Source organism: Muscardinus avellanarius, assembly GCF_963383645.1.
Source record: "Muscardinus avellanarius genome assembly, chromosome: 4".
NCBI classification, from domain to species: domain Eukaryota; kingdom Metazoa; phylum Chordata; class Mammalia; order Rodentia; family Gliridae; genus Muscardinus; species Muscardinus avellanarius.
In genome coordinates, this window is record NC_137789.1 from 82,928,459 (window position 1) to 82,953,298 (window position 24,840).

The 24,840-nt window shown below is 45.4% G+C and overlaps 1 protein-coding gene across 1 annotated transcript; it reads right to left on the reverse strand.

Moving 5' to 3' along the window:
- Positions 1 to 2,142: 2,142 nt before the first annotated feature.
- Positions 2,143 to 3,846, reverse strand: SOX17 (SRY-box transcription factor 17; the record flags this gene model as incomplete). Its single annotated transcript, XM_080693755.1, has 2 exons — positions 2,143 to 3,074; positions 3,540 to 3,846. The coding sequence occupies 2 exons, from the start codon at positions 3,844 to 3,846 to the stop codon at positions 2,143 to 2,145; spliced, it is 1,239 nt and encodes a 412-aa protein (XP_080549881.1).
- Between the last annotated feature and the right edge of the window lie 20,994 nt (positions 3,847 to 24,840).

The window sequence follows — 24,840 nt, forward strand, 5'->3', positions numbered from 1 at the left end:
TTGAAGCCAGCCTCAACTAAACGAGGCCCTCCGCAACCTCATGAGACCCTGTTTCCAAATAAGAAATAAAATTGGGCTGGGGGTTTAGCTCAGAAGTAGAATGCCTCTGGGTTCAGTTCCCAGTGCCACGGAAGGAAGGGAGGAAGGAAGGGAGAAAAGAAGGAAGGAAAAAAAGAAAAAGGGTGGAATACTACATGAAAATAATTGGATTACATTATATAACTTAATAACTTAAATTGTTAAATTAACATATTATGTCTAACAAAATAGGCTTGGACTTTCCTCACTGAAACCTTCCATCCCTCACATTCCCATTTATTCCAGAATTCCTTCTAAAAAACATGGCCATTTATTTTTTCAAGAGAATTGAGCCAAACATTTCAGCTCAGATCTCTCTTCCATATACTCTATTTATTTTTGTGGTACTGGAGATGGAACCCAGGGGCATTCTCCCTCGGAGCTATAACCCCCAGCCCTATTTTTTATTCTTTATTTTTAAAAGGGTCTCACAGAGTTGCAAAGGGCCTCACTAAGTAGGTGTGTGTCCATGAACCACTATCCTCCCATCTCAGCCTCCCAAATGCTGGGATTACAAGCGTGTGCCACCACACCTGGCTTTCCATATACTTTAAATTCTCTTCCAGCCCCCTTCTTTCCTCTATGGCACAGTACTAGACTGGTGATATAGTTTCTCACCACCCAGACTGTAAATTCTCCCAGTGCCCACGATATATCAACATAAAGGAAAGCAGTGAACAGTTATGTTATCTAAGGACTTGTATGGAGCTGGGGGCATGGTTCGGTGGGAAAGCACTTGACCAGTGTGCTCAAGACCCTGGGTTTCATCCCCAGCATCAAAAGAAAAAACAAAATACCTGGTTATATCAAGCCTTCCCGTGAGTCCCTCCTCCCATCACTTGGAGAAGAGAACCACACCTGAATGGTGGTTTGGGATCAAACTCTGTGCAGAATGGCACTATGGAAAACATCTGGCAAGAAAATACCCATCATTTGTGTCTCAATCTCCAATGGATGAAAAGTGCCACCATAAGTTGCCATTAGATTGCAGAGCTGATGTATTTATTACCTTGTAACTTAGTTTCTTCCCCATGAGAATATGACAGTGATTCGCTGGACTGTGGCTTTTAGTGGCATCTGTAAAGCACACTACATACAGATCACCCAGGAATTCTCTCCAGAGTTTAAGGATCTTGTGATGTCAGGAAATGCAGTCATCCTTGCATTTCTCTATAGTAAAATCAGATGCTAAACATTCACTTAAAATCACAATGCAGACTTATTAGCTCAGATTTGATTAGTTCTCCTTCAAATTATTAACCCAGCCACACTTCCCAAGGTGTAAAATGTGGGTAAAAAGATTCATGGTTGAATATCAACAAGAAAAAAAAAAAAAGGAGAAAAAGATCCAAAATAGCTCAAGGTTAGGATTCCACAACTAAAAACCAAAACTACTTTGATAGCCCCTCTGGCAAAAAATGATCTATTAAAATTAAAAGCATTTACAGTATCATTACTTTTTAGAGGCCAAGGTCATTTGAAATGTATAAAGTAGGCACATTCTATGAGATTTTTTTTATTCCTAGCAAAAATTATAAACTTGCATGTCCAAATTTTCGTTTTTAGGACCTCTCCTTGAAGCCTTTTCCGGCTACTATTGTAGAAAAGGAGAAACTTGCAGTGTTACAACTTGCCATTGTATTAATATGCAACAATGATCTTAAAAACTGGTTTCTGATAAGACTAGAGTGGCCGAAGCACCGCTAAGAGTGAAAAAGTAGATTTTATTTTTTTTCCAAGATTGAAAAACACACCCAGGATGAAACTTTTCTAATCAACAAATTTCCAAGAAACAGTAAATTGTTTTGAGACACATTCAAAACGGGTTCACTTGACATTGGAAACGGGATTTTGACAATGCTATGGGAAACGAGACCCTGAAAATACTTCAGACAAAACCTCCCAGATCCTTCCCCCAACAGTTCAAGTGGTAGACAAAATAAATTACCATAAATTATATACCAAGGCAACTCAGAAACGCATCAGCTCGAGGCTAAGATTTCCTTAGCCCTTCCGGAAAGTGTGTAACACAGCCTCTGGCCGGCGGGCCGGGCGGCCAGGCCGTCACACGTCGGGGTAGCTGCAGTAGTACACGGCGGAGCTGGCGTCCGACACCACGGAGGAAAGGGCCCCGTGGCTGTCGGGGAGATTCACGCCGGAGTCGTGTCCCTGGTAGGGGAGGCCCATCTCAGGCTTGCACACGAAGTGCAGATACTGTTCGAATTCCGTGCGGTCCACCTCCCCGAGGAGCTCCGCGGGCGGGCCGGGGTCGGCGCCGTCGCGGCAGGGCAGCGCGTCGGGCGGGGGCGAAGGCTGCCCGGGGCCGGGCGGGGGATGCTGCGGCGGCGGCGGCGGCTGCTGGGGCGGCGGCAGGTGGAAGCCGCGCCCGCCCGCCGGGGCGCCCATCGCGCCGTAGTACATGTGCAGGGCGCTGGGGGGCGCCAGGAGACCCGGCCCGGCCGCGCCCGCGGGCTCGGGGCCCAGCCTGGGGTGCAGGGGCGCGGCGGGCGGCTCCGCGGGCACCCCGTAGTCCGAGACCTGCGCGTAGCTGTAGGTGCCGGCCGCCGGGCAGTCCCCGTGCAGCGGGGCAGCGAAGAAGGCCGGGTCGGGCTCCACGCCGTCCAGCGGAGACGTGTCGGGCGTGGGCAGCGGGTAGCCGTCGAGCGCGGGGGCGCCCAGGCCCTGGCAGTCTCGGTAGTGGCCGCCCAGGTGCGGGGCCAGCAGCTGCGGGCCCGCGGGGTAGCCCGGCTCGGGGTAGGGCAGGCCCAGGCCGTCCACGGCCACGCGGCCGGCCTCGGGGCCCAGCGCGGCGGCCGGCGGCTCGGCGAGGCCGTGCAGGAAGCCGCCCTCCACCCGCTTCAGCCGCTTCACCTGCTTGCGCCGCCGCGGCCGGTACTTGTAGTTGGGGTGGTCCTGCATGTGCTGCACGCGCAGCCGCTCGGCCTCCTCCACGAAGGGCCGCTTCTCCGCCAGCGTCAGCGCCTTCCACGACTTGCCTGGGGGGCGTGCGGAGGGGAGAGGGCTTACCCGGCTGCCTCCCGCGGCGGGGCGCTCCTGGGCCCCCCACCCTGAAACGCGAATCGGCCCAAGAACGGCCGCCACTCCGCCACACGCGCACACACGCGCGCACACGCGACCCCCCCACCGCCACGACCCAGCTCTTCAGCCTCCTGGAAGCCGCTAAACCACCCCCATCTCCCGGGTCCTTCGAAGAACTAAAAACCTGGACTGGGAAGGGGTCGGGGGTGCAGCTGAGAAGGGCGCAGGGACCCGCCCTTGCAGCGGCCCCGACGGGACCCAGGGGTCGTCCCAGAGCTCTGGGAATCCGAGCTGCGGGACCGGGGCCGGGTCTGAAAAGTCCGGGAGCGGGAGGCTGGAAGGGAACGGAGGCCCCCGGCAGGGACCTCGCCGGCGGGCGGGCGGGGCGGACGGCGGCTCGCGGGGCCCGGGCGAGGACTCACCCAGCATCTTGCTCAGCTCCGCGTTGTGCAGGTCCGGGTTCTGCTGCGCCAGCCGCTTGCGCTCGTCCTTCGCCCACACCATGAAGGCGTTCATCGGGCGCCGGATGCGAGACTCGCCCTTGGTTCTGCCGGCGGCCGCGGCCGGCGCCCCGCCACTCGCCGCCGCCTCGCCCTTCGCCTTCGCGTCCCCGAGGGGGCTCAGCGACTCGGCCCAGGGGCAGGAGCCCAGCCCGGCCATCACCGCGGGCAGCGTGCTCCGGGGCTGGCACTGCTCGTCACTGGCGTACCCCGCATCCGGGCTGCTCATGGCGCTCCAGCCCAGCCCCGCGCCCTGTTACCCGGGGTGGGGGGCTGGGCAGCGCAGCAGGAGGTAACCTGAGGGCTGCCCGGTGCTCCGCGCCCGCCCGCGGTCCGCGACCCCCCCCAGTTCCAGCCGCCGCGGGCACCGCGCGCTCCGTGGGCCCAGTGACACTGCAGGCGCCCGGGGCCGCGGGCCTTTTCTGCGCGGAGGTGGCCAATGGGGCGGCGGGGGCGGGCCGACCCCCGCGTCGGGAGGCTCGCGCCAGCCAGTGCTCGGAGTCCCAGGTCTCAGTTCAACCCCCGGCCCGCCTTTTCCCTGCCCCCAGCCCCGCGCCTGGGGCTACACCTGCCCCCAGAAAACTGGCTGGAGCCACGCTCTGGCGCCACGTCCTCTCCAACAGGGAAGAACTGCTGGAAAGATTCTGGGGTGCTGAACGTATTCCAAGATACAGGAACTTGCCATAGAGTTCACACTGAAAACTAAGCATCTACTCCTTTCTCTTTTAAACCATACTTTTATCGTATGAGCCAAGGATATTTCAGTGGATGAACTTGATTCCTTGCAAGGGGCTTCTTCAAATGTCTCTTCTCAAAGAGAGATAGTGTGGATAATAAATGAACGCAGTCTCTCGCCAAGGACTCACCTTGCTTACATGCTATTCAAAATGTTATGTCAGAGGTAAATTCTAATTTTCTAAAACAAGATTAAGTAGGGAGTGATATTCTATCTCTGATACTCCATCACCTTAAAGACTTGTAAGCTTCCACTCGTGATAAACCTATCCTTGGAAATTTGTAACTGAAAATGTACAAGATGATATAGCAAAACTGTTTGTCCTGTGTGTTCCATACCAGAGGTAAGACTTAGTTTTGATTTCTCAAATGTAAAGATTTCCACAAGTCCCTAGGTTTGGTCCCTAGAACCACAAAATAATTAAAAATAAAAGAAAATATAAAGACAGCAGAAATGTTTGCCTTAATGCTCAACTTTATTAGGTGAAGAGAACAATACTTTTAAGCAGGAAAATATCTGTCCCTAAGGTGGCCACCCTGATAGATAGAGTGCTTCAATACATCTCTTTTGGTTATTAAACTTGTGTTTAGACCAGAAATAATAAATAATACTTTTCTGTGAGATTTTAAATGAGCCCTTATGTGGCTCTTATATATGATAGCGCATGCTACAATATTCTTGGTACCCTCTTAAATCTTAGCAAACTATTTTATCCTCCAACCAGCCCTATGAGTTATAGCTTACAGGAAAGAAAATTGAGGCTTAGAGAGGTTAAGGGACGTGCTCTCAGATCAAAGTTTTGGCAGAGTGAAATTCACAAATGGCAGTCAGCCTTCAGACCAGCAACCAGCAGCTCTTAATCCTTCCCTGAAGTTGTGTTTGTGCCTTTATATTGTTTTTGAAGGTAACCAACACAGTCATTCCTGGGGGTGGGGGGGATCAATCCATCAATCTCCAGAACAAATTTTTATTGTTTGCTATGAAGGGGAGATGAAAAAGTAGGGCTTACCTGCGGGATCACAGAGGTCAAGTGCCTGCTGTCGCTTTCTATGTGGTATTTCAGTGACGGTCATCCACGTCTGGTTTGCGAGTGGCATCCATCAAAATGCAGGGCTTTTGCTGATCCTTGGCTTTGAGTTTCTCTGAAAGTGCTTTTTCTCCAAAGGACTAGTACATAAGTATTTTAAACCGACTTTTTATTTAACTCTACAAGGAACTATGAAGTTGGCTCTTCTCCGTCTTTAACATTCACTCTTCCTACAGGAAAACTTAAGCCTGGTTCTAGTTCTTAGGTCTCTACTCTTCAGACAAGAAAAGATATAGGAATAAAAGTAAAGATATCCTAAAGGATTGTTCTTTTTATTTGTAGTTTTAAAACAACTGATCTTAAATTTATTGATGAGCCGGGCGTGGTGGCACACGCTTGTAATCCCAGCATTTGGGAGGCTGAGACCGGAGGATCGGAGGATCGGAGGATCATGGATCTCCGGTCGCGGACAGCCTCGGCTACTTTGCAACTCAGTGAGAACCGGTTTCAAAATAAAGAATAAAAAATAGGGCAGGAGGTGTAGCTCGGAGGTCGAATGCTCCTGGGTTCCATCCCCAGACCTGAAAAAAAAAAAAAAGATTGATGAACTATTTCTCTTAGAACTTTATTACTTTCCAAATAGCTTGAAAATAAAGCAAAAACAAATTCCAAATGGTTGTATAGGTAAGGAGACTCTAGGAGTAGAGACAATATTAAAATTAACCTTTAATCCTAGCACATTGCTTGTTTTTTGTTTGTTTTTGTTTTGTTTTGTTTTTGCGGTACTGGGGATGGAACCCAGAGGCATTCTACCTCCGAGCTACAACCCTAGCCCTGTTTTTTATTCTTTATTTTTGAAACAGGGTCTCACTGAGTTGCAAAGGGCCTAAGTAGTAGCTGAGGCTGTGGGAGAACAGCTATCCTCCTGTCTCAGCCTCCATAATTCTGGGATTACAAGCTTGCACTATGACTCCAGGCACTGCTTGATGTTTTCTCAAAATTTCTAAATTAAAATAATGATAAACATTTTTTCAAAGATCTCTACCGTATTTTTCTCTTAGTGCAAAATATTTTATGAACTAACAGAGGTTTTTTAATTGGACACTGAAAAACTGAACAAAAACAACGTCCGTTCCAGAAGCCATTTTCTTTGTCTAGGTTAATCTATATGACTAACATTTCGACGATAAGATAGAGCACAGGAAATAAATCTTAGGTGTGCTTCCAGAAAACTTGTATGCATTTCTTCAGGTCGAGAAACTGATGAAGAAAGTCTCGGGAGTCTCCAACATTGTTTGCAGGGGTTCCTAGAGACTCCCCACTCATCTCTGTGGGTAAGATTGCTGAGAAATCAGGTGAGAGCCGCATTTCTCGGATTGAGTTAGAGTTCCAGATTTCAGCACTTCTGCCTCTACGTCTAAAACTATCTTTTTTAGGAGTCAAATCGCAGCAGTTGACTTAACAAATTTACCAGAAAAGCATCGCGATGCCTTCCAGGACAAGTCCCTTCCACGAGTTACCCACATTTCATTTATTCTCGCTGTTCTCTTGACAGCGATTTGGGCGTGCTGGGGGTCAGGGGCGGTGTCGCCCAGACCAGTCTCGGCCTCGTGGACTTGAATTTCAGTCTCGTCCCGAAACGCGAGGTTGGAAGTCCAGCTCTGGACGTTATCAGGGGCAGCCACAAATGCCATGTGCAAAGAAGCAAACATCCGGAGCGGCTTCCTGCAAGCCTTGCTTTTCTCAACACCAGAGATTCGCTGTGGCGGGTGGGGGTGGAGGGGCGCGTCTCACGCTCAAGAGCCCTGGGCGCGCGCGTCCACAGGACACGGGCGGAGTTTGCGCTCAGGGCCTCGGCTCCCCAGGCGGGATCGAGGCGTCCAGAGCTGGGCGAGGAGCGACTAAGGTCGCGAGAGGCTGGCACCGCCTCTGGCCAGCGGGCGCAGAAAGTAACCCGGGTAGGTGGCGAATAGGGGCTCCAGAAACTGGAGGAGCTGGAGCCACGCTTTTCCGCGGGCCTCTGAGTGACCAGGAAAGGCTGGGTGAATTCCAGCCGTCTTTTGTGTTTTCGATGCTCAGCAAGCAGCAGGGACTGGACAAAGGACACCCCAGGCGAACGGGACGGCCCGCGGGCGCCCGCACATCCCAGCCGGCCCCGGGGGCTCTGGGCGCGGGGGTGGGGAGCTCTCCGCAAAGCCGGGAAACCTCTGGGGCGGCCCTCCAAAGAACAGACAATAGCATCCCTAGCACAAGGAACAACAATAAGGCCTTTGCATTTATAAATCGTGCCCCGCGGCGCCTCCCGAGCCGAGGAGTCCGCGCGGCCGCGGAGCGCGGTCGCCCGCTCCGCACGTCCAGGTAGGGCCGCGCCGGCCGGGTGGCGCGCCGCGCCCGGGTGGTACCTTTCTGGTCTCCTCCCCGTCCCTAGGGCGGCCCCCGTGGGTCTGGGATGGAGGTCGAAGGTCAGGGGCGGGGGCAGAGAGGTGGGGAGGAAGGAGTGGCCCGGAAGATAGCGGTCACCCGCTCCGCGGTGGCCGGCGCCGCGCGCCCCGGCTGGGCAGGGCTGCGCCGGACCTCGCAGCCTCCGGGCCGGCGGAGGACGCGCTCCCGCCGGAACCCGAGCGTCCCGGCTACTTTCGCGGCGTCTCTCCTTCGCTCCTCCTGCATCCCTCCCCTCCCCACCCCACTCCACCCTCACGGCCCTCCCCGACCCCGCCCTGGTGGCCGGCGACTCCGAGACGGGGTCCTCGTTCCCGCTCGGCCCCGCCTGGGGTTTGCACAGGCGAAGCAGGAAATGCGCTGTTCCCGGTCCACTTCCCGGCTCAGAAACTGGTCCGCGGGGGTGTTTCTTGGATTCCCCCACCCTCAACTGTGGTCTCCCGGCTGAGGTGTGGGCTCCTTCCCTTCCCTCCAGGGCCTGGTGTGAGGAATCGCAGGCTCCCGTGGGGAGGTGGCGTTGGAGTGGGGAAGAGCGCTCAGCCCCTAACCCAGGACAGGGGACACAAACACCGCCCTCTTTCAAATCTGCCTCGCACTTTAATTTTAAATACCGCTTGACTTTGACGAGCGGCTCCTCAGCTGCTGCTGGTCTGCTAGCCCACAGTCTCCACCCACACCCTAGAAGCCGGGGCTTCCTTCCGTGGAACCTTGTAGCTCCAGTGACCAGGGAGTCTTAGCAGCAGCAAGTCCGCGGTGAGCAGAGCACGTCCACTCCCACCCCAGAGGAACAGACACACAAACACAGCCCCTTGTATAGGGAAGCCGTGTACACAGCACCCATCATCTTCCTGATTTATGGACGTCCATCTGGGTGTTCTGGGCCTATGCTCCTCAAACGATTTGTTCCTGGCAAATCATGTGAAGGTGATGCTGACATCAGTAGGTCAAGCGCTTTGAGAGTTACTCCTCCCCCCCCCCCCTAGGAGAGGTAATAGGTGGCCTTTCCACCCTGAAAACTCTGCCAAGTTTCCTTAGCAAGCAGGGCTGGACTGTGCCAGATGGCTGGTTAGGGCAAGGTGTGCCTTCTCTGGTCATGGAAGTGATCAAAGTTAAACAGGTCATAAGATGGGCCACTCCTGACAGCGCACATTATCTGCTCTTCCTGTAGGTTAGTCAGGACATATCGGATTTTGAAATGATACCCAAGCAGGCTCTCAAAGTTTCTAAGAGAGAGGAAGTATGAGGGATCCAGGCTGATTCCATCACAGTCAGCCTTCATTTGATCTCTGTTACCTAAGTTGTCTTCATTGTCCATTTATTGGACCTTGTTAACAATTTTGCCTTTGGGACATTTACAGTCTTCGGGCCATCATCCTCAGGTCTCTAGTGCACATGCAGTGTATCATCTTTAATAAATGTTTATGGAGAGGAGAGTGGCTGTCCTGCATGGAGCCGTTGGGTCAGCTCCTTCCTGAGCAGGGCACTAAGAATGATCTCTGTAGATCTCAACAGAGGGACTGTTCTTATTACAGACACATCATCTGCTTATGGTCTATGACTTCAGGCCAGTGTGTGTGTGTGTGTGTGTGTGTGTGTGTGTGTGTGTGTGTGTCTGTCTGTCTGTCTGTCTGTCTCTCCTCCACATCTTCTTCTTCACCAGGAGTTCAGTCTCTACATAGTAAGCAGTTGAAATTCTACCTCTTAGATCAATTCAAATTCTGTTGCTTTTGAGAACCCATTTGACATGGAAGTCTAAGACCAAAATATATATGGGTAACTTTGCATGTGGGTATAAGCAGAAGCAAATATCTATCTTTGGGTGTTTTTTTTTTTCTGGAACTAACATCTAATATTAATTTCGTCTTTATAACAATATAGTTTACAAAGCAGTTTATCTGACTCATCGGACCCTCCTGACAGCCCTGGTGGCAGGGCAGCTGGGCTCCAGCCCCATTTTTATTCTAATTAATTTTTATTGGTACATGGTAATTGTACACACTGGTGAGGCTCTGGGTCTGTTTCCTTCCACAGCCTCGGTTTCTCCTCTCCTCCCTCCCCAACCCCTCCACTGTCCCACTGCTTTACCTCCTGGCCCTCAGGTCACCAGATGCCTTTCTCTCTTTTTTTTCTCTCTAGCTTTCCCTTATGGAAGAGCACAGGCAGCCCTTGGTTTCCTGAGCCTGGCCCTTCTCACTTAGTATGATGGCTTCCAGTTCCATCCATTTTCTTGCAAATAACATAATTTTCTTCTTTCCGGTTCCCATTTTTTAAGGAAACTAAGACGGAGGAGGATCAATGACTCAAGTTCACGTAACAAGGTACATGGACCATTCCTCTGCCTTTGCTGTGAACAGTAGAGGATCTTATTTTGGATTTCTTTTCTTGCCATATCTCTAGCTTATGGAGGACTTAATGGAATTTATAGGGACTAAAAAAAGACAGCAGGAAGGTGGGAACTGACTTGGGACCCGTGGCACAGGAAATTGCAATGCTGTTCTGAACTTGGGCATGATGATTTTTATTTATTTTTGTGGTTCAGAGGATTGAGCCTGGGAGCATTTTACCCCCACGCTATACTCCTAGACCTTTTTATTTTTTGTTTTTGAAATAGAGTCTCAGTATTGAGACTGGTTAAGAGTCTCAGTATGTTGCTGAAGCTCTCCTTCCACCTGTGATCCTTTAAATACTGAGCTTACAGGTGTGCACCACCACACCCAGCTTGGGTCGTGATAGTTTTTTTTTTTTAAGTATCAGAGGTGCAACACTGTAAGAAAACACTTTTATTCAGAATATTTACAATTAGATTTTTTTTTTTTGCCATACCAAAGATTGAACCCAGGGGTATTCTATCTCCAAGCTACATCTCCAGCCCTATTTTTTATTCTTTATTATATATATATATATATATATATATTTTTTTTTTTTTTTTTTTTTTTTTTTGGTGGTGGTGGTACTAGGAATGGAACCCAGGGGCATCCTACCTATGGGCTCTCCTCCCAGACCTATTTTTTTATATTTTATTTGGAAACAGGGTCTCACTAAGTTGCTGAGAGCTTCACTAAGTAGCTGAGGCTGGCTTCGAACCTGTGCGATCCTCCTGTCTCAGCCTCCTAAGCGCGGGGATTACAAGCGTGCGCCACCACGCCCCGGCTTTATTCTTTATTTTAAAACAGGAACTCAGCCGGGTGTGGTGGCGCATGCTTTGTAATCCCCGCGCTTGGGAGGCAGAGACAGGAGGATCGCGCAGGTTTGAAGCCAGCTGCGCGTGCTGGCTTAGGAGACCCTGTTTCCAAAATAAAAATGTAAAAAAAAATAGGTCTGGGAGTGTAGCCCGGAGGTAGAAGGGCTTCCAGGAACCCCGGTACCACCAAAAAATAAAAAAATAAAACAATAAAACAGGAACTCACTAAGTTGTGGAGTGCCTCACCAAGTAACTGAGGTTGTCCACAAACCGCAATCCTCCTGTCTGTCTCCCAAGTACTGGTATTACATGCGTGTGCCACCGTGCCCAGCTACAATTAGATGTGTGTGTGTGTGGGGGGGTATTGGGGATGAAAACCAGGGGCGTTCTACCTCTGAGCTACACCCCCAGCCCTATTTTTTATTCTTTATCATTTTTTTGAAACAGGGTCTCACTGAGTTGCAAAGAACTCACTAAGTAGCTGAGACTGTCTGCGAACCTAAATCCTTCTGTCTCAGCCTCCCGAATGCTGGGATTACAAGCATGTGCTACTACGCTCAGCTCGGCTAGACTATTTTTAAGATCACATAATCTTATTTAAGTGACATCTTATTAATTTTACTATTATTTCGTATAAACAGATTCTAACTCCACTGGGAAAAAATGAGAAGAATTTAAAGTTAGATGGAGATAAAGATCTAACGAAGGAAGTTGAAATCTTCAAAGTTTTGCCCTTGTGAGCCATACTCTTTCAGACTGCAGGAGTTTGTTAATTACCCTGGATAGCTGTGATTCCATCATCTTACTGCTTAAGCAGGTCCATGTGATACACACTATAGATCCAGTCTTAAAATCTAAGAACATAGTGTGTAGGTAAAGTAAATTCTATTTTCCCTTACTGTCATTAGGGGTCAAAAGGAACTGGCAAATAGTATCAGCTCTATTTTACAAGGGAAAACTCAAGGCCCAGAGCCACTGGGTTATTTGCTTGATGCTTCCATATCGTCCCAAGAGAAAAGAGACCGGTCTAGTCATTTACTCCGCAAGTATCCTCGCAGCACCTGTAGTCAATTACTGGGCACAGCGTGATGGGCCGGTCTTGAGCACACGCCTGGGACTCCAGGAGACTGAAGCACAGCTCTCTAGCTTAGACGCTGTGCTGCTTAGGAGGCTGTACCTACTTGTGTGTCATCTGCAAACTGGGGCATAATAATAGAAATGATGCCAGAAAGGCTCATGAGGATGAAGTGAGTTAATTGTTCATAAACTCTTTAAAATCAGGCCACAAAAGCCGGGCGTGATGGCGCAGGCTTGTAATCCCAGTACTTGGGAGGCTGAGACAGGAGGATCGCAGGTTCAGGGACAGACTCAGCTACTTAGGCTCTTCACAACTTAGTGAGACCCTGTTTCAAAATAAATAATAAAAAAAAAAATAGAACTGGGGGTATAGCTCGGAGGTAGAATGCCCCTGAGCTCAACCCCTAGTTTCATTTATAAAAAAAGGACCATGAGATAGGAAGTGTTGCACAGGTATTTGATAAATAAAGTAAAATTTATATTAGTGCATGTTGGCATATGAAAGCGTGCTGGGAGAGGGAATGAGGGAAAGATTGAGGGCAGATTCATTAAAGTAACTGTAATAAACATAACTTCACAACACATTGACATCTATGATAATAATAACTAACATTGTCATGCTTTGATCAAAATCATGTTACATTCACAAAATCTTTAGGGAAGTTTTTAATAGTGCATTTTTTTATTACACTGAATATGACCATTTTACTCTGGTGGTAAAAAAAAAAATCTTTGTTTTGTGCATGTTAACTTGCTAAAACCCTAAGTCTGGCAATAAATAAGTTACATAGAATTGTAAAATGCTTACCATTCTATTAGAAAAATTTTAAAATGCAAAGCAACATTCGCAAATCAGCACTTACTTGGGTAGGCTTAGGTTCTTTTTCTTAAGATGTAGAAGCAAAGTTTAATTCTAACAACAGTTCTTGGTACATATGTATTTTGTAAACCACAAATGTCTTAGCCTAGCCTATTCCTTCTGTGTTGTATTGGGAAAAGATTTTAAATTCTAGTTTTGGGGGGCGTGGTTAGGGAGAGGATTGAACCCAGGGGCATTCAACCTCTGAGCTACACCTTAGTCCTATCTTTTGTTCTTTATTTTGAAACAGGGTTTCTTTAAGTTGCAGAGGTACTCACTAAGCAGCTGAGGCTGCCCTTGAACCTGCGATCCTCTTGTCTCAGCCTCCCAAGTACTGGGATTACAAGAGTGTACCACCATGTCCATCTCCTTCCTTCTTTTCTTTTTTCTTTTCTCTTCTTTCTCCTTCCTTCCTTCCTTCCTTTTCTTTTCTTTTGTACTGGGGATGTAAATTCTGATACCCTCAACCCTGTTTTATATTTTTTTATTTTGAAACATTGTGTTGTTAATAACCAACAAATAAGCAGGGCATGGTGGCACATGGTTGTAATTCACAGGAGGATGACAGTTCGTGGACAGCCTCAGCTACTTAGTGAGGCCCTTTGCAATTTAGTGAGACCCTGTTTCAAAATAAAGAATAAAAATATAGGACTGGGGGCTGTAGCTCAGAGGTAGAATGCCCCTGGGTTCATTCCCTAGTACCGGGGCAGGGGGGGGGCACCAACAAATAAAGAAATAGAGTAAAGTCAGTCATGGTGGCACATGCTTGTGATCCCAGGACTTGGTTGGCTGAGACAGGGAGATTGCAGGTTTGAGGCCAAGCTTAACAACTTGATGAAGCTATCAGCAACTTAGTGAGATCCTGCTTCAAAATAAAAAATAAAATAAGTCTGGGGTGTAGCTCAGAAGTAGAATGCCTGAGCATCAATCTCAAGTACTACACATACACACACACTCAAACTCACACAAAAGAACCAAAACAGGATTTTTTAGCTTTTAGTCATGGTTGAATAAAACTACAGATTGGTTTACCTCGCAGAATTTTTTTTTTTTTTACTCAAAACCATATGGAAGAAAAGAAGAGTATGCATTAATAATATTTCTAGATGTATCAATAGAATTGGTAGCAGCTTTCAGGAAATACTGGGTAAATAAGCTGTTCTCCCCACGGCCACCCCACCACCACCACCATCACCCTCCATGATCTTAAGGGCAGAAAAGAATGTGCCACAGTCCAGCTTTCATGACTTGGCCCAGTGCAGAGGTTAGCCAACCTTAATTTATACCACGTCTATGCATGACTGAATCCCCATGAGTCATTGCCATCTTTACCGTGAGAGAGAAAGTTCAGTGGGAAGATACTGAAACAAGGACCAACCACTCTACCCAAACAGGCTGGTGGCCATCTGAAACCCGCCACTGCAAGAGGTGCTCTTACCTCTGTGGGTCCAAAGGTCCCTACTTAGGCATCCTTGAAAACCCAGCAGGGAACAGATGCAGTCCAGCTGCAGGGGACAGTCAATCCAGGACACACACAGGCTCTATCTTCTTGCTGAATCTTCCTCCCTTCTCTAGACCTAAAGGAGGAGGATGCTACAGGCTATGTTTGCAGAAAAGCTGATGATAAAGCATCCCAGAAGTGGAAGAGCTGCCTCTAGCAAAGCAAAAAGTGCTAGAGGGATTTATCATAGGTGGGCTGGGGGTGCAGCTCAGTGGTAGAGTGCTTGCCTAGCATGTATGAGGCTCTACCATGTGCCACAGCAACACAAGAAAAAAATTATATATGCATGTGTTAACTGATTTCATCATTGTAGGTAGGAAGACATGAATCCAGTATTATCAACTGACTCAGCTTGAGTGTGGCTGCTCACGTTGAAGCTTAAAGCAGTTCAAGTCTATAGCTGGAGGACTGACAGGAAACTCATCTCTCTCTCTCTCTCTCTCTCTCTCTCTGGCGGGGACTGCTAGGATTGCATGTGTGCACCACCATGCCTGGCTTTCTTTCTCCTCCTCCTTCTCTTCCTTTACTTTTTTTCTGTGTGTGTGTATGTGTGTGTGTGTGTGTGTGTGTGTGTGTGTGTGTACGCACACATGCTGGGGATTAAACCCCTGGGCATTCTACCTCCAACCTACACCCCCAGCCCTTTTTATTTTTTATTTTGAAACAGAGTTTCACCAAGTTGCTGCAGGCCTTGTTAAGTTGCTGAGGCTGGCCTTGAACCTGCTATCCTCCTGTCTCGGCCTCCCAAGAACTAGGATTGTAGTAACGCGCTGCCATATCTGGCATGCAACGAGCTATTTAAAGATAATGAATATAAATACTTTTAAACACTTTCACCATGGATTGATTTGGAGTGTGTGTGTGTGTGTATGTGTGTGTGTGTGTGTGTGTGTGTGTGTGTGTGTCTAAGGACTGAACCCAGGGCCTCATGCATGCCAAATAAGGGCTCTACAACTGAGCTACACTCTCCAGCCTGATCTAGGTACAATTTAATAGAGACTGGCCCTTATATTATCTCATGTGCATGCTTAACATCAAAACCACAATTCCAGGTCAATTCTATGTAAATATGCTGTTCACAATAGCATCCTCATGGTCCCACATGGACTGCTTTTTCTTTCTGCTCCCAACTCTCACAACCTCAGCCTCCATTCCTAAGTTCTAGATACATAAATTCTGGCTCTTGCTAGAATATTCAAGCTCTTTCTTCCTGGAAGTCTGTACCCTCTTCCTTCTGCATGGAACTAAGTTCCCAGTATTTTCTTATAGCTAGCCCCCTTGTTCAGTATATATATACTGGGGATTGAACCCAGGGGCATCCTACCTCCAAACTACACTCCAGTCCTTTTTTAATTATTTCTTTTTTGTTTGTGAAACAGGGTCTTGCTAGGTTTCCGAGTGTTCTACCAAGTGGCCAAGGCTGACCTGGAAGCTGTGATCCTCCTGTACTAAGATTATAAGTGTGTGCCACCATACCCAGATTGTTCACCTATTCTGGAAGACCATCCCATCTACAAGCGTCAAATGCCCCCTTCTTCCTTCCTCATCCACAAACTTGAGATACTTCTTTATCATTTTTTCTTTTTCTTTTTCTTTTTTACACTGGGATTGAACCCAGGAGGATTCTACCTCTGAGCTATACCCCCATCCCTATTTTATTTTTTATTTTTAAACAGGATCTCACTAAGTTGGGGAGGGCCTCAATAAGTTGCTAAGGCTGGCCTGAAACCTGTGATTCTCCTGTCTCAGGCTCCCAAGTACTGGGATTACAAACATATACCACCATGCTCAGCTATAAGAATACTGCATTTCTTTATGTTGTGTGTATGTAGTACTGGGGATAGAATCCAGGGGCATTCTACCTCTGGGCTACACTCTAAGTTCTATTTTTATTTTTATTTTGAAACAGGGTCTCTCACTAAGTTGCTGAGGCTGGCTTTGAACCTGTGATTGATCAATCCTTCTTTCTCAGGCTGGGATTAAAGATCTGATTTTTCTTGAAAACATTTCTTCCCATGTAGAGTTTTTATTGCTTTACCAAAGCCACATATGTCACTTTATGAGGAGGAATGTCCCTGAAGGGGACACTCCTATCCTCGGATATACCTTTCATTGACAGAGTATTATCTCAGAGTAGATATAGACTTCCCAGAGGAGAGTGACGCTTATAAGAGCCTCTAAATAATTTGGACTGATTAGGTATCTTAATCCAGTTGCCAGTTAATTGTGTTTATTTGTGATTAAGAATATGATTTTCACCTGCCCCCCATCTCCCTGTGTTTGGAGAAAGCCAATCTCCAGGCCCCCTTCATATCTGCAGTACGCTCTTTGAAGGTGTTTGCTGAGGGGATGAGTCCCCAGTGTCACCTGGAGCCAGGAGCTGGGAAGAAGACCGTCAAGCCACCTGCAGGTTGATTAAGAAAGATTCCTACGCCCAGGGCAAACAAGGAGATCTGAGGACAGGCTCTCCCTCCCCACCCCCTTGCCTGTGCCCAGACCACTATTCCTAAGGAGAAAATGACTCAGGCGTCCTATCACAATGAAATGCTCTTTGAAGCTGGGCTCTCTGAGACATCCATAGAGCCAGCTGGGTCCTATCATGGTAACTCTGCAAAATTCATTGAGAAAATTTATTTTCATTCTGTAGCAGAGTGATATTTTAAAACACAGCAAAAATATATTGCTTAAAAAAATGGAAAAAAGACACGGGAAATACAAGCTCTGATTTTGTATTTCAAGTTTGGGGAGGCATCAAAGCTTTCTCAGTTTGCCCCCAAAGTCCCCATGTCTTTGTCTGCAGTTTCCATCCTTCTGCAGGTCCTGTAGATAGTTTGAGGTCCTCTCATCGCAAGACCAGGGGTATTAGAACAGCAGCTCTTTTTTAGTTTGCAATCTTAAGTTCCCAATATTTATTTTAAATAAGAAAAGAAAAAGGAGACATTACAAAGAAGAAAACTTAAACACCGAATCGACAATCACACCATTTAATGACAGTACTGATGATGCAGGACTTGGTTGTCTGTCAGGTGTACTGAGCCTCAGGGTGTGGAGAAGGAGAGCGCCACTTGGCTTCACTGCTGGGATGTGGTTGAGGTGTGGATGGAGGGCAAGCACAGGCTGTGTGGTAGAGGGGAAGGGGGCACTGGAGCTCCTAGGGGAATATAACCTGTCAGCGACCTGCTTCTCAACTGCAGATTTGAAGTCTTTCTTCTGCTGCCAAATATTTAAACCTGTTTCATTAACTATAGCTACTCCTACACACCAATTTTTCTTTCTGTTCTACTGATGCAGAAACTGAGGGTGGGTGAGGGGAAGCTTCTAATACCAAGTCAATTTGGGGAGTCTGATAGCAGAAGCTAAAGCTTCAGGGTTGAGCTACAGCGTTCACAGAGAAATTCACCTCGGTCTATGGGACACCCAAGGCTCTTTCCGCTCTTGGGAGCTGCGGTTTGTCATTCTACTAGGAGCAAGCTTTTTGGCTAAACTCTCCTTCCTAGAAGTTTCAAGACCTGCTTTCCACCCTGTCTTCCAAATCATGTGACTTCTGACTTCCTAAGTAAGTACACCTGGAGTGCTGGCTGTGGGAAAGCTCTGGCTTTTGTTCTGATCAAGCCAAAGAGTTGTAGTTCCAGGTGTCCATACATAGAAAATTAAATATCAATTTTTTTCCCACTCACGGCCACACTGAGGCCTTATTGAGACAGAGGGCTTAAAATTGTTCCTGGATGTCAAGTTATAGTTCCAGGGCAGACGCTACAAATGTTTGTTTGCAGTTCTTTTCATAAAATTGCAGATAGCTGCATTCTCAAAGATGCATAAATCAAGTAGCCATTTTTCTTCTATTTGAAATTCTTTATAAATACCTTTCTTGAATTCAAATGATCTAAAAATTTTTAATATATAAATATATAAAAATTATATATATAATTTATATATAATTAAAAATTTAAATTGAAAATAAAACTTAAAATTTAAATATATATAGTGCTAGGGATGGAATCTAGGGGCATTCTACCTCCGAGCTTCACCCTCAGCCCTATTTTTGATTCTTTATTTTGAAACAGGGTCTCACTGAATTGCAGAGGCCTCAACTAAGTAGTAGCTGAGGCATTCCACGAACCACAATCCTCCTGTTTCAGCCTTCCAAGTGCTGGGATTACAAACATGTGCCACCACATCCGGCTGATATTATTTAATTAGTTTAAATATCTGTACATTTTCTCTAAGCCAGACATTCACAAACATCTTCAAGTCTTTTAGGTTTAGATATTTCTGTAAGCACATCTATAATTCCAGTATTTAGGAAGCTAAGACTGGAAGAGCACAGGTTTGAAGCCAGTGCTTGGTAACTTAGTGACACCATTTCAAAATAAGAAAGACAATGGTGGGGGCTGTAGCTCAACAGCAGAATTCCCCTGCACCTCCCCAACACACACAAAGAGGAGGAGGTACAAAATTGTAGCACTATCAAAATTACTACAGTATGGAAGAATACACAAAGAAAGTAATTTGTAGACTTAAGATATAATGGACTTGCAAAATATATATAAAAATAGCTTCGTAAAAAGAAATTGTTAACAATAGTTGGTATAGCTTTTTTAAAATTTTTTTTGCCATAATGGGAATTGAACCCAGGGGCAGTCTACCTCTGAACTATAACCCCAGTCCTATTTTTTTTATTCTTTATTTTGAAACAGGGTCTCACTAAGTTGTGGAGGGCCTCTCTAAGAAGCTGAGGCTGCCGGCAAACCTTTTTTTTTTTTTTCTTTCTTTCTTTCTTTCTTTCTTTCTTTCTTTCTTTCTTTCTTTTTTTTTTTTTTTTTTTTTGGTGGTACTGGGGTTCCTGGAAGCCCTTCTACCTCCAGGCTACACTCCCAGACCTATTTTTATATCTTTTTTTTTTTTTTAAATTTGGAAACAGAGTTTCTTAAGCTAGCGCGGCTGGCTTGGAACCTGCGCGATCCTCGGCCCCCCAAGCATGGGGATTACAAGCGTGCGCCACCACACCCAGCAGCAAACCTTTGATCCTCCTGTCTCAGTCTCCCAAGTACTGGGATTAAAAGCGTGCACTACCATGCCTAGCTCGGGTATAGGTTTTTAAAGGATATGAATTTGGAAAATTATAAATATAATATTAATATGCTACTTTGCAGAACATTTTTGTATACATACTTCAATTTACTTTCAACCCTATTAATTAGATATTCTTTCTGCTTCCATTTTTTTTTGGGGGGGAGGGGAGGGAGTTCTGAAAGATGAAATGACTCACCAAGTCACAAACAAGAAGGGTTTTTTAGTTCCAGTCCAGTGTGTTGTGCTGTCTTTGATCCACAACGTTAGTCTGATTTTGCACCGAGGAGGTGCGGTTCCACCCTCTTTCCGTGAGCCACTATGGCTTCCCCCTGCTGAAGGACTCCAGAGCTCGTTATCATGGTCACTGTTTTATCAATGATATTTAATTGTGTGTGTGTGTGTGTGTGTGTGTGTGTGTGTGTGTGTGTGTGGTACTGGAGTTCCTGGAAGCTCTTCTACCTCCGGGCTATACTCCCAGACCAATTTTTTTTTTTTTTTTTAAACAGGGTCTCTTAAGCCAGCGCGGCTGGCTTTGAACCTGCGCGAAGATCCTCCTGTCTCCGCCTCCCAAGCACGGGGATTACAAGCGTGTGCCACCACTCCCGGCTCAATGATATTTAATCTTAATTATCATTGAACCAGTATACATAGACTAATATACAGAAACTAGTGTTGATAACAAATATGGTAATACAGAGTGTCCTAAATTTAGTTCATAGAGGAAGCATGTTTTTAAATAGTTTTCTCTCTCTGGAGCTGCAGAGGGTCGGAGGACTTCATAATACAAGCACCCTAGGATTCCTGTTCCCTGGCCAGGGTTGGGACATGATGCTTTAACTTTTTTTTTTTTTGCGGGTCTGGGGATGGAACCCGGGAGCATTTGACCTCCAAGCTATACCCCTGCCCTAGTTTTTTTATTCTTTAATTTGAAACTGGGTCTCACTGAGTTGCAGAGGGCCTCACTAAGTAGCTGAGGCTGTTCACCAGCTGTGATCCTCCAGTCTCAGCCTCCCGAATGCTGGGATTACAAGCGTGCACCACCACACCCGGCTTGCTTTAACATATTTAAAGTATTAAATAAAGGGCTGGAAGTGTAGCTCAGTGATAGAAAACTTGTCTAGCAGATTTGATCCCCATAACTGAAAAAAAAAAAAGAATTGAACCATTAACAATACTTCATAGAATTTTGCAACATAGATGAAGTTAAGTTTAAATTCAGAGTACCCTGAATATTATTTTATTTATTTGTTATTTATTTATTTATTTATTTCAGGTCTGGGGATGGAACCTACGGGCATTCTACTTCCAGGCTACACCCCCTGTCCTATTTTATATTCTTTATTTTGAAACAGGGTCTCCCTAAGTTATGGAGGGCCTAAGTAATAGAGGCTGTCTGTGAACCATGATCCTACTGTCTCAGCCTCCTGAATGCAGGGATTACAAGCATGTATTACCACTCTAGGCTTGTACCCAGAGTATTACAATTCCCCAAACTCCAAAACCAAAAGCTACTATTGTTTTTCTGTCTTTTGATTATTTGTAAATTAATAAAGCTTGTGAGGCTGGGCACGGTGGCACACACTTATAATCCCAGAAATTAGAGGCTGAGTCAGGAAGATGACAGGTTCAAAACCAGCCTCAGCTACTTAGTAAGCCCCTCCGCAATCTACTGAGTCCCTAAGAAATAAAGAATATTCAAAATAAAGAATAAAAGTAGGGCTGAGGGTATATCTCAGAGATAGAATGCCCCTGGGTTCAATCCCTAGTACAGGAAAAAAACAAAAACCAGTCCCCCCCCACAAAAAAAAAACAGAGAGAGAGAGAGAGAGAGAGAGAGAGAGAGAGAGAGAGAGAGAGAAAGAAAACTTTTGAGATAAGGACCCTCTGAACTTCATCTTACTACTGTTTCCATAAAACAGATACAGTCAAAGATATCTTTAATGCCTTTTGCCAAAGGGGGAAATATGACTCAAAGCTTCATGAGGTACATTCTCCTCTGCAATTCCAGTTAGTGGCTTGCTCATGTAAAAATTATTTATAGCTATTTGTCATAATTTTGCTAGCAGAGTTCTGATCACAGTATCTGAAAGTTGCTCTTTTTTTTTTTAATAAAAACTAACCACCTTCTCTCATTCTATACCACTTTTTTTTTTTTTTTTTTTTTGGTGGTACTGGGGATGGAACCCGGGGGCTCTCTACCTCCAGGCTACACTCCCAGACCTATTTTATATTTTATTTGCAAACAGGGTCTCAATAAGTTGCTGAGATCCTCACTAAGTAGCTGAGGCTGGTCTCGAACCTGCGCGATCCTCCTGTCTCAGCCTCCCAAGTACTGAGATACAAGTGTGTGCCACCACGGCCGGCTATTCTATACCACTTTTTGACATAAAATAGGTGCTTAGTCAGCTGAGCGTGGTGGCGCACGCTTATAATTCCCGCACTTGGGAGGCTGAGACAGGAGGATCGCATAGGTTCGAAGCCAGCCTCAGCTACTTACTGAGGCTCTCAGCAACTTAGTGAGACCCTGTTTCCAAATAAAATATATAAAAAAAAAATAGGTCTGGGAGTATAGCCTGGAGGTAGGAAACCTCTGGGTTCCATCTCTAGTACCACCACAAACACACACACACACACACACACACACACACACACACACACACAATAGGTGCTTAGTAAATAATAATTGGTTATAACTCCAATTTATTTTATTATTTTTTGTGACACTGGGGGGTTGAAACCAGGGACATTCTACCTTTGAGCTACACCCCCAGCCCTATTTTATTTTTATTTGGATATAGGGTCTCACTAGGTTGACTAGAGTCTCTCTACTTGCTGAGACCATCCTCGAATCTGTGATCCTCCTGTCTCAGCCTCCCAAGTACTGGGATTACAAGTGTGTACCACCATGCCTGTCTATATAACTCCAGTCTATCAAAAATGATATGAAGGGACATGGTATCTCTCTGCCTTTCTAAGCCCTGTTTCCTGTGTGCTCATTTCAAATGCTAGAGTCTTAAGCCTTCAAATACTGCTAAATATTGCTGAATCTGAGGAAAAATCATCTGCCTTCATAGAGTACACATCCTTCACTGAATTTCCACAGCCCCTGGGTTCAAGTCAAGTTAAGGTTAAAAATGGCAATTCAAATTACTCATAAGTATTTGCAGATCGTTTATTACATAAGTATAACCATTTAAAATATTTTATTGCTGCAAGAACAAAGAAATTAAAACACCTTACACACTCAATAACAGATAAACCTAGATAAGGGATATATGGAGGGTGTAAACATTTTATTTTAGCAACTTTTCTGTAAGTTTAAAATTATTCCCAAGTAAAAAGTTTTTTTAAACTTTAGACCTTGAACACATAATGGTTGCAAAATTAGAACTATACTAAACACTGCCAATTATATACTTTAAATGAGAACATTTGATCACAAGTGAATTACATATCAAAGTGCAGTTGTTTTAAAAATTAGAAGTTGAAATCATCTAGAAAAGACCCAGATATTGAAAATCTTTTGAAATTGAACATCAGCTGTAAGAAGCAGCCCCTTGGGTAAGGTCAGTCAGGGTCTGGCCCCGCCTCTCCCCGCTCTGCTCATTCCACATTAGGACGTGGATTATCTTCTCTCCCAGAGTATTTAATAGGAAAATGTTCTGGCACATACTCTTTAAGCTATTTGAAAATAAATTTTTAAACTTTACTGTATATGAGCTTTTGCCTAAAGCTTTGTACAAATCTATTTGAAAATCCTAAGCGAGATGCCTTCTTCCTTCCTAACTCCCTGCCTTGGAACGGCTAACGTGACTTTTCACACACGCATCCTCTTTCTCAGCCCTAAGATTGAGTGGCATTTAAGGTTTGTGCAGGAATTCTGAGGACCTGAAAAAAAGAGAGAAAAAAAGAGGTAAGTTTATCTTAAGTTAATCAACTTAAAAATGATGGGAGGTGATTGCAAGGATTGAAGAAAATCTACTTACCCTACAACTCTTCCTTGGTCTCTTGCTATGTGTGAGTTACTCTGCCTTTATCATGTCTTCTCTCCCTTGTTCAGTTTGGGAAATATTGCAGAAGAATTTAGCCTAGTGTTCAGTGATTTATGTAAGAGCAGGTTTCTAATGAGCCTGAAAATTATTTGTATAGGAGAAAAATTTTATTGGCAGTCAATATTTCATCTTTTTTGGTAAGAAATGAAATGGATTTACAAAGAAACTTAACGGCACATGATCATATTCGCCTGTGAAAATTCCTTCTTCGGGTTCCTGAGAAGTTATGACAAGGAGACTAGTTCTACATGCTGAGCTCTGTACTAAACAGATTGTTTTCATTTAAGCAGGAGTGTCCAGGACAATGTGCCAGAATGTGGAAATTAGGGCTGGAGTGCAGCTCAGTAGCAGAGCACCTACCTAGCATGTACAAGGGCCTGAGTTCCATCCCTGGCATCACCAAAAGAAAAAAGATGTGGCAATTGCTAGAAGGTTAGAGTGCAGGAACACGGTCTTGTGGCTGGAGGCAGCACAGGTGTGGGGGATGTGGCCATCTTTCTACCTCTAAGTGTCAGGAAACAACTTCTCCAGCTGCTGTGTAAACATCTTACTCACCCTTGCCTCAAGAAACTTTTCTAAAATTGATTGTAGTGATTTTTCTGCTTGGAAACATTTGTTAGAAGAGAGAACAAAAGTCCCTCAAATGCTAAACAGTAAACTAAGGGCTTACTTTTCTGTTTTGAAAACTGTAGATTTGTTTTCGTACCAAAACAAGTAGCATGATGTAGTGAGAATAGAGAACATTTGCTCATTTGGGGTTCTTCTATTACCCTACATTACGGAGACATTGGTCGCTTTTATTTGGGGCCAGAAAAAAAAGGAGTAGTAGCTTTATATTTTTTTAAAAAAAGCCAATTTCTCAACAACTGAACACATGACTTATATTTTACAACTTGTCTAAAATGGATTAAAAGCAAAAATGGGATACTCTACTTCCACTGAACTAGATAATTTGTACTCTAAACAGAAAATAATTACAAATAAAAATGAAGACCCAGTGAAAAGCAGATTCCTTTGATGGTTCCAAAATAATACCAGCAAAAGCAACAGTGAAAAACATTAGTTGAAATGTGTGCATGTGCAATTAGAATTATTCTTATGTGCTTATATAAATATCTCCTGATATTTAATTAGTGGAGAAGGGTTAAATTAATTAGTGTAGAAGGGTTAAATAATTATTCTTTATATTGTTCTCACTGTTTAGATTTTTTTCAAGCTTACATTTTATTTCATAGCCTCCTAATGCTGTTGCTATTTAACTCAAATGGGATGAATTGT